The sequence below is a fragment of the Gnatocerus cornutus genome, chromosome 6 (genome assembly GCF_029298725.1).
Source record: "Gnatocerus cornutus isolate USDA-ARS CGAHR chromosome 6, icGnaCorn1.1, whole genome shotgun sequence".
In the NCBI taxonomy this organism is placed as follows: domain Eukaryota; kingdom Metazoa; phylum Arthropoda; class Insecta; order Coleoptera; family Tenebrionidae; genus Gnatocerus; species Gnatocerus cornutus.
In genome coordinates, this window is record NC_142238.1 from 19476685 (window position 1) to 19490905 (window position 14221).

Below are 14221 nucleotides of genomic sequence, written 5' to 3' on the forward strand. Positions count from 1 at the left end.
TGGCAACGTTTATTAATAAATAAAGCGCAAACAAACGTGATATTTATGTGTTATTATCTATTCAACTCAAATTCACAGTTTTTAGCTTCAATTACTGAATAATTAATAGAAAACGAAGCAAAACTTTAATCTGCTTTGATCACAGTTTTTACATCAAATTTTTCTTGTTGTTTTTTTTTATTGATTAAAATAGTCAGGTGAGCGTAAATTTGTAAAATTAGAGGTAATGCCATTTTATGTTGATACAAAGTTATTAGGAAGTCATTTGTACAAATAAAATAGCATGGATCGATAACTTATTTACGTTTGTGGATGCTATTTGTGTTAACTAAACTAGAATATTAATGCAGTTTGGAGTAGTTCAACAAATCCATTTCGTCTATAAATTGCAACTATTCTGAAAATAAAATACTATTTAATTATTATCTGTTGACTGTGCGAAATTAAAAAATGATATAGCAGAAGATGCAAATTTTAGAAGTTTTCATTTTTAAATCATGTCAAAACTGTTATTATTAAATTATTCTATAAAATTCCGAATTCTATCAATTTTGGTTCTAGGGAATTCTGAGAAGGCTAATACTTTTAAATTATACACACGACCTTTATAAATGTATTTTGCCGCTTTATTCTCATAGTGAATAAACTATATTCAAAATGATTTAAAATATCACTTACGTCAACGACTTTTCAGTTCCGGTTTTCTGTTAGTTTTAGGCTTCCAGGCTTCAAACCACAACTTCAACTATTTTTTTCCAAAAATAACTTTATTCTATAATTAAAGTTAACTACAAATGTCAGTTGAAAAATTGAAACCCACATTTGTAACGAGTGGCAAATTTATTTGGCATTTCCTAGCCACTCTTGATGCTAGAAACATTTATAAACACCTTGTATTAACTGTTCCAAATTGCAAAATTATAAAGCGGAAGAAACATATTTAAAAAAAATTATTTTCTACATGAGCCAAAAATCTCCAACATGTTTCAATAAAATTCCTAATTCTAGAGCATAGAAATTTGAAGAAGTTACTACTTGTAAATTATCTGATAAGTGTGCCAAATTGCAAAATGATAGAGCCGCAGATGCAAATTTTTCGCCGTTTTCTGTCTTAAATTCGCAAAGAAGAGCTCGAAATCTACAAAACCATCAATTTTTATCAAGATTCAACGGCTGAATGCAAGAAAACAGCAGAAATCTGCACGAAATCATCAAAATTCTTAGAAAAATCCGTTTATTTCGATGCAAAACGACGATTTCTAGCTGATTTTTGCCGTTTTCTGGCTTGAATTCGCAAAGAAAAGCTCGAAATCTACAAAACCATCAATTTTTATCAAGATTCAATGGCTGAATTGCAAGAAAACAGCAGAAATCTACATAAAATCTTTTATTTTTATTTTGTGAACAAGGTTAAAAGCTCCAACATTTTTCAATAAAATACCTAATTCTGTCAATTTTGAATTATCTGTTAAGTGTGCCAAATTGCAAAAATATAGAGCGGAAAACACAAAGGAAATTTTTGTTTTTAAACGAGCCAAAATCAGCAACAAAAAAAATCAGTTTGTTATCTATGTGAAACGATTTTTTTTAATTAAATAAACAAACACGTTATATGGAATACCAGCTTGCCTATTTTTCAATACAATGAAACATAAACATGATATTTTCCCTGTGTTTTTTTCACAGTTCTGACCACAATTTTTGTTATTATGTTAGGAAAACAATCCATTAATAAACAACCGAAAATTACACCCTCCAAATTCATTATTAATTATCTCTCAGAAACCTTACCACATGTCCGTGACAGTGAAACCTCTGTTTAAATTAATTCGTAATAATCCCAACTAAATCAGTGAAAACTGAAATTTTCCATAATTCCACGCGATTCTCCCCAGCTACTGATCCTTTAGAAAAACACGAAAAGTATAAAATCCAACAAAGCTCCACATCTGTTTTTTGGTGCGTGACAGTCCACGTTTTCTTTTTGTCCATTCCGACAAACACTGTAGCTCTAGCACACATTTTGGCATCGAACCAGTCACGTAAAGCAATCAATTCAAATGTATTGCTGCAGTGATAAAATTGCATAATGAAAAATGTATTGTTCCTGGACTCAGTTAATGCAAAATTACAACAAAAGTTCGTTTTGTTGTTCCCGACAAGTGCATGCGCCACATTTTCATGCCATCACAGCGTGATCTAAAATGTCGGCCTTGTAACGGCTTGAAATTGCTAAGAGCTCATGCACTGTTAATTGGTTTAAAGATTGAGTAAATTGGATTGGATTGTTAGAAAATGGAAATTTTCTTCGCCTTGAAAAAAAAACATGTTCTTTTGGGACAGGGTTGAGATTGATGGTTTCCCATATCGCCCATTCTTGGAATAATTCATGGAGTTGACGACTGAAACAGAAGCTACTTATAAATTAGTTATGGAGCCACGCTGACGTTAATTTAAAGTGTGTTTGTTGGAATTTATGGAAGGTGGTTGCCGTGACTGTTATTAACAGAGTTGGACTGTGAAATTCGCCGCATGCTATTTGGAATGGCTCTGACACCAGTTTGGTGCAGAGGATCAATGCAAAAATTTCAGTTATAATTACACAATTCCCGGGAGCAAACAACTTGAGCACTAATCCGTCACTTCGTACCTCCACGTCTAATCTCTTTGGAATTATGATGCAAATTAAGTTTCATATTCCTCCCAAAGTTAACTGATACAATTTCGACTTTTAACTGCTTCTGTTTTTCTTCCTGAAAACTTCATCATTAGTCAATAACACCGCTCTGAAGATTAAAACTTTGTCGCAATAAATAATCCGAAATTCTCAAATGTCATCTTCAGACGGTAGCACACGCCCCAAGAGAATTATATTTCAAACTCTTTCCAAAGCAACCGCAAAGTACGTTGCGCAAACTGCGAAATTAACGGCATGAGTTTTTAACTTTTAATGGAGATACTCCGTCAAAATTATCGCCATTTAATCACACGATTCGTGTCGATTTTTTACCTTGAGACGACATTTAATCTGGGGATGAATGAACCCGCGGCTACAACGCCTTAATTAAACTCTAATGGTTTTGTTTAATTAAATGGCGGGTTTTTGACGAGCAGCTCCAGGGATTTTCCGACGGAGATGAAAACTGCATTGAATAGAAATTCCGCTGCAAAAATGTGTGTCGTTTATCGACATTTCCACATTATTGAATTTGTGGCACACTTCAGTACGCCCCTGTTTGTCCCAGTTTTTGTCGAAATTAGCCGAAACACGCCGCTCTAGCAAATCCGTTTGAAAAATTTCCGTTCGCCCTACTAAACTTCCCCGAAAGTCTATGCGCGGATAAAAGCTTTCTCTAATAAAGCTCTGCAAATGTCAGTTGTGTCGGCTCTAAAATTCACTAAAAACTAAAATCGTGTACAAGGACGAGATTTGTGAGCAAGCTTAGCACGGATTTACCACGCTTGAAATGGGCTAAATCGCGCAAATTTGTATCTACTTTCCTTAAATTACAGCGTTTTATCTTCCGGGGCGTTAGAAAAAGTCACAGAGCGACACGTGCGTTTTTCAATATTATTTTATGGGCGGTAGTGATTTTCCATCACCGAGCCTCCGGCATCTTCACGCAGACAATGGCTCTTCTGCGTGTTTTTTCCAAGCTACAACGGCCATCATTAAACTTAAAAACGGCGTCGCGCTGCAGCGGAAAATATTTAGTAATCCACTAAACTGACCCATTTCTTAAAGGCCTCGCATTTTTACTTAAGCGGAAGAATAGCTCAGCCGTGAAATGGACACGTGCTCTTTCCCATTTTCCAGTGTTCTTCGCAGCGATAGCTGAAATATCGAAAAGCGCAATTAAGTGTAATTTAACATCAGCTAAGACGATTAAACCGGTCAAGAATTAAACCGAAAGATTATAATATATTTGCCCGGCGCATCCACCATTTTAACAACTATAAATTATTATTTTTAATCTGAGAGCTTCTATACTTTGCTTTGTTACTTTTCCATTTTGCAATCTCAATTAAGAAATCCAAATTAGTAACCTCTCTAAATTTGATTAGTTTGGTGTTAAAACTACCAGAGTTATGGCTCTTAACATATTTTCTCAGAAGATTTTAGGTCATCCTCAAAACAAAAATTTTATTTATTGTGTTCAGGTTTATGTATAATTTTGAAATTTGGCACGTTTAATAAGCAAGTCTAAATTAGTAACTTCCCCAAATTTGATTAATTTGGTGTTAAAATTACCACATTTGTAGTTTTTGATTCAACCAAAAAATAAAAATTTTTCAAAATCCGTCGTTTTCGCTTTATCGTTTTGAAATTTTGAACACTTAGTAATTACGGCAAAATTAGTAACCTCCGCAAATTTCATTAGTTACAATTACCATAGCAACGTCCTTTAACATATTTTCTGAGAAGTTTTTGGTTCATCTCCAAAACAAAATTTTCTTTAGTTTCTTCCGGTTTTTGTATGATTTTACAATTTGACGCGCTTAATAAGCAGGTTTAAATTAGTAACCTCCAAATTTGATTAATTTGGTGTTAAAATTACCGGAGTTACAACATTTAATTTTAATTTTCCGTAGTTTTTGGTTCATCCAAAAAATAAAAATTTCTAAAAACCGTCGCTTTTGTTGTATCATTTTGAAATTTTGCACAGTAAGTAGTCAAATCTAAATTAGTAACCTTGCCAAATTTAATTAATTTCGTGTTAAATTTACCGGAATTACAACCTTTAATAATTATTTTTGTAGTTTTTGGTTTATCAAAAAAAAAATCCAAAATCTGTGGCTTTTGCTCTATCATTTTATAATTTTGCACAGTTAATAACCAAATCAAAATTAGTAACCTATCCAAATTTGATTAATTTCGTGTTAAAATAAAATTAGCGTAATTACTACCATTAGTAATTGTTTTTTGTAGTTTTTGGTTCATCCAAAAAATAAAAATTCCTAAAATCCGTCGGATTTGCTCTATCATTTTGAAAGTTTGCACAGTTCATAACCAAGTCAAAATTATTAACCTCTCCAAATTTGATTAATTTGGTGTTAAAATTACCGGAGTTACAACTTTTAATAAATTTTTTTCGTAGAAATCGGTTAATCTAAAAAATAAAAATTTCTAAACTCCGTCGCTTTTGCTCTATCATTTTGACCTTTTGCACACTTAGTAACCAAATCAAAATTAGTAACCTCTTCAAATTTGATTAATTTGGTGTTAAAATTATCGGAGTTACAAGCTTTAATAACTTTTTTTCATAGTTTAGGTTCATCTAAAAAATAAAAATTCCTAAAATCAGTCAGATTTGCTCTATTATTTTGAAAGTTTGCACAGTTAGTAACCAATTCAACGTTATTAACCTCTCCAAATTTGATTAATTTCGTGTTAAAATAAAATTAGCGTAATTACTACCTTTAGTAATTTTTTTGTAGTTTTTGGTTCATCCAAAAAATAAAAATTCCTAAAATCTGTCGGATTTGCTCTATCATTTTGAAAGTTTGCACAGTTAGTAACCAAGTCAAAATTATTAACCTCTCCAAATTTGATTAATTTGGTGTTAAAATTACCGGAGTTACAACTTTTAATAAATTTTTTTCGTAGTAATTGGTTAATCCAAAAAATAAAAATTTCTAAACTCCGTTGCTTTTGCTCTATCATTTTGACCTTTTGCACCAGTAACCAAGTCAAAATTAGTAACCTCTCCAAATTTGATTAATTTTGTGTTAAAATTACCTGAGTTACAACCTTTAAGAATTTTTTTTGTAGTTTTTGGTTTATCCAAAAAAATAAAAATTTCTAAAATCCGTCACTTTTGCTCTATCATTCTGAAATTTTAAACAGTTGGTAACCAGTCTAAGTGAGTAGCCTCTCCAAATTTGATCTATGTGACATTAAATTTCCCAGAGTTGCAACCCATAATAAAAAAACTGTCGCTGTTTCCCCCTCAAAAATGGTTCAGCGAAGCGTGCCGAGCATTTAACGCATTTTTCGTCAGAACCATCAGCTAAATCAAAAAATATCAAAAGGCAAAAAACATTCTTGAAATTCTCCGTAAGACGAGCTCTAAACCATCCTCCTAGGCCTTATGTAATTTGTGCAATAGTAATTCAAACTTCGGACTTGCAGCGTTGAATTCCCAACAGCCTCGACGTATAATCATATCTCATTAGAATGATTCTGATGTCTAATTATTGCCTCAATTCACCTTCCGAATACCAAACTAACCTCAAATATAACCAAACAACATTGTATATGTACAATGCAACGTTCGTAAAATCATTGAAAATTCCAGTAGCACGGTATCTTCGGGGACAAGTTTTACGCGTTGCGAGCGCGAAATCTATATTTTTTATTGTTTTGAATAGAGCCCTGCGTTTCCCTCACAAATATTTCAAACGACTTTGAAAAGGCTCGGACATTTCCCTCCTTCGCGATTGTAAACACTTCACTTTCCATTTACGCCATAGGATGATCCTTCTAACTTTCCAACTGCTTTAACAGTCCATACAACGCACCTGTTATGAGTTTAAGTCGACGTGCATTAAATTTTCTTCGGGCCACACATAAAAGTTTCGTGGTTTCATATATTCTGACTTTGGCGAAGTTGCAAGAAGTTTTCCAATATGCGACATATTACAGATTATGGTGAAATGGGATCTGGTACAGGAAATATATACAGAGCCGAACTTAGCAAACATAGAGATATAATTGAATAGGTGACTGGAGATTTTCTTCACAGGGTCAGCGAGTCGAAATCTCTAGGGTAATTTCGGAGCGGAAGTAATCATCGCGGGGGCGTTCATTTAAAGATATCAATTAGAAGTTTCTATTGTTGGGTGTAAGTAACGCAAGCGTAAGCCCATTATCTAAATTATTTGCTTTGATAAACGCGTGCATTACTATATAAGTTTCCTCCAGAGTTCTATCCTCCATAATTAGCAAAGCTCTAAGCTCCCCATAAACCTAATTACTTCTTGTGGTTTACAACGTACGACCACGTATGTAGACTTCCAGGAATATACATGCGTTATCGATTTGACAGAAGGTAGTAAACCAGAATTTCAGAGTTAAGGCCAAGTTTATTGCTTGTAAGCTCTGACTTGTATTTTATCCTTAGGGTACAGCACTCAAGCTGCATATCATCAAAAGACGAGTAATATTGTTACGGTCGATACTCGCGACTCTGCGGGATTTTATAGAGATATGTTACGGATTTTTCATGTACTAAAAACAATGAGCTGCTCCTTTAGTTTGCGTGAACATATTTATTCACCTCGTTCCCCCAAAATATGTAGACGCGTCATTTGCATATTGTTTGGGATAATAACATCGCCACGCACTAGTTTGCTTTAAATTTGTCGTTTTATATTCAAAAGAAGGACAAAAAAGATTGCAGATGTAGGCTCTCGAATATTTTATCTCGGAAAGATTTATTCCTTTAAAGCGTTTGAAAGTAAAATTTCCACAGAGGGGGAGATATTGTATAAAGTTTCCTATCGCCCCGCCTGAAAAATTGTCCACATTGTCATTCTTTCGTGCACTACTTACATAATCTCAGCGGACTTGTATAAACTTCACAATTGAGGAATCTGCCATGGAATGTTTTGATAGGTCCTCACTCCAAACTACAGTATTCCTGAAATGTTTACTTTGAGCTTAACACAATAAATTGGGACGTCCAACCGGAGTTTTGCTGCCGGATCGTTAAATTTTACCAAGAGAAAAAAACAAAGCGAGATGTTAAACATTTATTATTGATTAGGTTGAAGTTCTTGCAAAAAAAAGGGGGAAATGGTGGATGCGCCGGGTTAATTACCAATTACACTAGTCAAACAAAATTCTACTGAAAACATAAATAGTCATTTCTACAGCAAAATAGCCCCCCGATTCCGAATATAAAATTCGTTTTGCTCCATCAGGTCCGGACTGATTCTTCAAGAGATATTCTTGAAAAAATATTTTTTTAAGTTCCACTGTATAAAAATTTCTTCTCTTTACTTTTTCTTGAAAATTTGCAAAGGTATATAGTGTTTTAAAAATATAATTTAATAAGCTTTGCAACCGCCTATAAAACAAGAAAATGTGCATTTTTTTCTAAAAATCGCTTCATATTCATCTTAGTCATGTAACTTTTAAATGCCAAAACATTAATAACTTGTTTAATACCGCATTAGACAGCAGAGATCTCAATCTTTATAATGACTTATTAGCGATTAAAAATCAAAGTAGCAATTTAGGGGTTCTATGCCAAAAAGTGTAAAAATGTTATAAATAGCGTTCGTTTTTAAAAATTTTCATCAGTATTTTTCGACTATCTTTGCAAAAACTAACTCTCTTGGCGACTTTCATAGTTCGTTAAAAGGCTTATTTAATTATCTTTCTAATGATACGTTACAGAGTTTCATTACTTTGAACGTTGTTTAGCAAAACTGAAAAAAAAACTCGCAATCCGAGATTTTGAACACTTTTAACTTAATTATTTGTAGACCTTCGTTAAAAAATGGAAATAATTCCTATGTAAAAAAACGCGAGAAAAACGATGTTAAAAACCGTACCTTTCTATCTGTGTTAATTTCGGAGTTATCGAGGTTTATGCATATACAGGGTCCGGCAACACCTCTAAAATCGTCTTTAACTTTAAAGATAAAATTTTGAAAATTTGCATACACTCAAAGTTGACAAAACTCTAGAAGCTGACGCAAAAATTTGTTTTTTATCACTGATAGTTTTAGCGTCCCGACGCCTTCAAAATGTAATTTTTAGCTAAATGTGAGGGTTTGTAAATTCAACCCCTAATTTAATTGTTTTTCAGTATAAATGTGTTAAAAATATCTCAATTATCATTTTAGATTTAAAATGCTGTTTTATCAAGTTTGTTTCCAATTTCATTACGTCAAAATTGGGAACTACGTTTACACCCATCTGTCAACATCTTGTGTCACAAATGACATATATCCCTTGGTTCTCTTTAGATTGTAACAAAAGTCTTACTTGGCGAAATTGTCGCTTTGTCGCTTTGTCGATGTTAATTGACGATTTTTAATGTCAAAAAAGTGCAACATGCCCAAGTTAATCAAAGTTAACTTTCATACAGGAGAATCAAGAGACTTGTGAAATTTTGGTGTAAACGTTGCTTGCCACTACGCCGTCATAATTTTGAAAACTAACTTGATAAAACAGCATTTTTTCGCAAGTTTTAAACGCAGTTTGCATTAGATTTAAAATAAAAACACAAATATTTGTGTTACAGTTATGTTGAAAAAAATTGAATTCGCGAATATTTTCGCAGAAACTCAAAAATCGCTAAAAATTATACTCCTTAGGCGTTGCGACGCCAAACAAACCATGATAAAAAACAAATTTTTGCGTCAGCTTCTAGAGCTTTGTCAACTAAGAGCGTATGCAAATTTTCAAAATTTTATCTTTAAAACTAAAGACTATTGAAGGGGTGGACACAAGTTTTGTCGGACCCTGTAGAAACTAAAATCTGTCCTAACTTTTCGCTGGTCGATACAAATTTCGTCTATAATTTGTGGACTAGTGTTATTTACAATACCAACTGTACTTGTTTTCAATTTAAATGACAGTCATTCCAAAAACGCGACAAGTTAAATGAAAACGAATTAACAATAAAAGTGTCCTGTCAAGCAAATTTATATAAAGAGATATTATTGTTAAAAAAACCTTTAAACCTGAAAAACTGCCGTTTTATTTAAGACTAGTTCTGAGCTGAATTAATTGTTAAAATCAGGTAATTGTACCAAACTATTGATCAGTACCTCCATTTCACCACCACCTGATACAAACCAATCAAACTCAATTTACTTGGGCATGTAAACGGACAACAGCTCTGTGCCTTTCCAAGTGTTATCGAGCGGATGAAGCAGCAAATTATACATAGTAATTAAAAAACTTAATTTCGCTTTTTCACGGAAATCGTTTATTTCGTTGCAGGTTCCTCCGGGGACTCCACATCAGCACAGGTAATTTCCCCCAAATTATTAACAGTTAGTACCTGCGGCTAAAATGATAATTAGTGTAATTTTAATCTGTGTTAAATTTGCCAGAAGATTACACCGAGGGTTGTTTTAACGCTTTTTGTTAACGAGCGAAAAGATCGTGAATTTTAAATTGTTCCAGGATGCCAGTGTTAAGGAGTTGGAAAGTTTAAAACAGCCTCTAGGTAAGTTAGTTTTCGTCACTACTTTCCTATTGGGATTCTTTGTAGGAAGCTCCTTGGAAGTGCTAAAGAGCCAATCGACAGTCTATACGAACAACAACGGCCAGAGGGAAGCTCACGCCGAACGCAAAGAAGAAGGTAAAATCCCGAAAATCTAGGCATTTCCCTTGGCGCAACTTTTCCCATTTCCTAATAGAAATTTAATCCGACGATATAATCAAAACTTAAAGAGGTTGAAGCGTCACAATATCACACATCAATGCGTACAAATTACAGTTCAAACGTTATTTAAAAGTTTGTTTACTTTAATTTCCGGGTAAAAATATAGTTTGAAGTTGGAGCAAAATCCCATAAGAGAGTACAACCGCAAAGCAAATATATCGATTTTCTTCGCGTTTAAAGAGAAATGGAGAGTGTCTAAACAATGTTTGCGTTGTTATAAAACATATCTCAAATGGTAAGCAAACAATGCAGTTTGTTTAAAGTTATAGCAGCGAAGTGGGAGCTCGCTGCAATATTTTAAATGCAGCAGAAGAAACTAGGACTGGAGGTCAACGGAACAAATTATAAATCTCAATTAATTGTTGGTGGATGCGCCGACTTAATTGCAATTAATGAACTAGTCCAAAAATTCTGTGTTAAAGTTAATTAATTTCAACATTAAATTGGCTTCTGTTTGCACGAGACTTGGAATGAAACGTTTTCAATAAACGCGGTTTTTAATGCATTCATAACAAATGTATCCCTAATTTAAAAAAACCTGTAAATGAGTAAATATCAACATGCTTCAATTCGGGAGTTTGCAGTAACACAATTAATTAAAATTTCTATTGAAAATGATCGAAATTCACAAATATCAATATGTATGTCTAGCATCAGTGATTATTTCATCATAAAGTTTATCCAGCTCCTGCTTGAACTTGCATATCCGAGCTGGAATTTAATGAAAAATTCCACCTCTTCCCATGCGATTATATCTAACACTACAATGTGATTAGTTCCTTAATATCCCATAAAGTTGGCATTAACTTTAAAAGCGCACTACAAACTGCGAAAGAACTGCTCGTAATAATAAAATTTGAATACATATTGTTTTTGGAATTACTCTTCTTTTTGTTAATTATAAGCGCATCCACCATTTTTGAAGCTCGGCTCCCTTGCATTGATTTAAATTTATATTGCTACTGATTGACACACTCCGGTATCAATTTATATTAAACGTCAAACAGAGAAACAAAGCGCCCAATTAATTAATCGTGAGTTTGTTTCTTACCCAAGTAATTAATTAAACACTGGTTTGGCTGTTGATCAAAGAAAGAAGTTTGCTCGTGTCAGTGAGATAACGCAGGATAAATGTCATTCGCAGTATTAAATAAATTGCGCAATGCATGTTCCTCGCTGTAAATTAGACTTTATCTGCATCTGTTTATGCTAAAACGGGGTTTTATGTGGGAATTGCAATAAATATTCGTTAGAGTAAGCCTCGCGAAAAATATCGTGTCTACATAAAAATTGCGTATTCAAATTTATGCAGACTCGACGTCATAAGTTATAAATTTTAATTGTAAATTCAACGTCAGAGATTTAAAAATTCTCAACACGGATTCCGACTGCTTTAAATCACTATCTACTCCGTGTGTGAATACCGGGCGCATAATTTGCGTTTCTGCGTTATTACGACAGGAAATATGTATGCCAACACAACGAAGAAACGGAATTACGTATTTAAAAGCCAGCGGAAAAACGTATTTGGGGCAAAATAAATGATTGGGCGCTGACCTGAAATCATTTAGTGGAAAACTCCTTCAAGATCCATTGATTTTCGGCCCCTGAATGCTAATACAGATCCGGGATTAGCATATATTTTCCATTTCTCCCGAATTTTTAATCAAGACTCGGATTATATTTCACGTAACTTCGTAACAAAGGTTGCTTCTAATACATTTTTGATGAGTCGGTTTTGCGACTTCTGTAGTTGAACTTGACTTAGAGAATCACTGCCTTTTCATCAATTTATAAAACACTCTGCTGAGCAGCGCCCAACTATAACCTCGGTAATTCGTTGCGAAGTCGGACAAAGCAGAACGAAATTGATTATTAGCCGCTTTTAAAGAGAGTCTTTTCAGAAACGAAACTTCTTTACGGGCTTCACTTTCCAAACGGTATTGAGAGAAATTTTACATTTTTTCGTCTCTTCCAGATGAGCGAACTTCGCAATTTTTTCATGGTGGATGCGCCGCGCGCCGATATTCAACTAGATTAGTAATTAATTCTTTCTTAAGTTTGTCAACTTGCTCTTTTTGGAAACTTTGCGCCTGAGTCGTTTATCGAGAAAATTTAATAAAAAGTTTCTCGCGTCTTGATTATATCAGCACACTACAATTTCTTTTAGCGTCGGATGAACAAACTTTAAATCTTTCCTCTTCGGTAAATCTAAGAAACTACCAGTTTTTTGGTGTGCTTGAAAAATAGAGTTTAATAAGACCAAACGCGACAAAATGTCTAATTTATCTCCGTAATTCGTTGAAACAAAATTGATTATCCCTCTCTTTTTTTTTTTGTTGTGAATGTTGTTAAACTAAGATTGAAAGTGCATTCACAGGACGCAAATTAATTCAAAGTTAGAACGTCTTCATAATTAAGTTTTCGAGACATAAGCGCTGAGTAAAATTCAATTTGTTCGTCTTCGTGTTAAAATGTGCGGCACGATTCTGCTGTCACTGCCTTTAATTTTTTCCTGGCAAGAAAATTGCTTTAAGGTGCACTGTTGTTTTCCCGGAATGTAAATTTTTGAGCGCCGAGAGAATGTGCAATTATATCGAGTCATTAATCTTTCCTATCAATATTCGGGTTATCAATCATGGTCAATTTTAATAAAAATGTTTTTCTGCACGACCCTCATTTATCACACTAGTTGAATTTTCATGATCATCAGAAAGTCGTAACTGAATTATGGGAAAACGGAATTTTATGTGGTATAAACGGCAACTGTTTGTTTTAGTCAATAAAAATGGGAAATTGCTGGCTCGTGTAAATCAGCATTTGGATTTTGAGCCCAAAGAAGCGGAGAAGTCTTCAGGAGTACAGACGGAAGTGGAGGTGCCGTCGCAAGGAATTCACAAGAGTGTGGTCCACGACATTGTGGGCTATCAAGCGTTGACGGGAAATGGTAACAGAAGATCGCCAGATTCGCTTGGAAACAATGTGAGCTGTTATCCTATTCCTTTCACATTTGGTCGGTTGTTGCGTTCTTGAGGAGCATATAAAGTGTAAAATAAAAATACTCGTAGAAAAAAATCATAATTGTTGCGCGAAATGATCGATCTCCTTTTTTCAGGTGGACAAATACAATTCCTTTACAGGAATTCAATATTCACCCCTCGACATGGCTGAATACGTGTTCTGGACAGGGGATGAAAAAGGAGTTACCCTTGCAATTGAGGAATTCCTCCAGGAAGGACTGGTAAAAATAAATAAATAACAGCAACGACTCCGTTTCATCCAATTATTATTCTAGATGTCCAGAGAAGAAGCCATTTCCTTCCTCCAGGAAATCAAGTACAATTTAGACTATCTCAAGAACCACTACACTCAACTGGGACTAAACGCGAAGGAAAACACGAGGGTAAGCACCCCATTAATTGAAGTAACCAATTTAGACTCGGGTCAAGACAAAGGAATCTGAGTTCTCTCCGTTTTATTGGAATACTTTAAAAAAGCACCTGAAAAGTTTAACTATTGTTCTTTCCTAGCTTCAAGAAACTCCAAAGTATGCGGCTTACTCCAAGAACGGAGCAGCTGACAAGCCCGAATTACGGAACTCTTTTAATTTGAACCAACTTAGGCAAGAAGTAACTAAGAAAAGGGAGCCGGAGGTTACTCACTCTACCATGCTAACAAAAACGAACGGTAAGTACGAAAGTTGAAAACTAAAGTCAAAACGAAGCTTTTGAATCCACCTCTGCTTTAATTAAAAGTTTTAATTTGAATGCAACGAGAATAATTAATAAAAAAGCGGGCCGATATTATGTTTC

General features: G+C 34.1%; 1 protein-coding gene across 1 annotated transcript in view; it reads left to right on the forward strand.

The window, feature by feature from the left end:
• The window catches only part of LOC148173663 (uncharacterized), a 28859-nt gene that overhangs the window by 12942 nt on the left and 1696 nt on the right, over positions 1 to 14221 (forward strand). The window contains exons 7-13 of the mRNA XM_088039912.1: positions 9962 to 9990; positions 10148 to 10190; positions 10236 to 10325; positions 13189 to 13391; positions 13525 to 13650; positions 13705 to 13812; positions 13940 to 14096. Coding sequence (XP_087896038.1) covers positions 9962 to 9990; positions 10148 to 10190; positions 10236 to 10325; positions 13189 to 13391; positions 13525 to 13650; positions 13705 to 13812; positions 13940 to 14096 — 756 coding nt within the window. The remainder of the gene's footprint in view (positions 1 to 9961; positions 9991 to 10147; positions 10191 to 10235; positions 10326 to 13188; positions 13392 to 13524; positions 13651 to 13704; positions 13813 to 13939; positions 14097 to 14221) is intronic.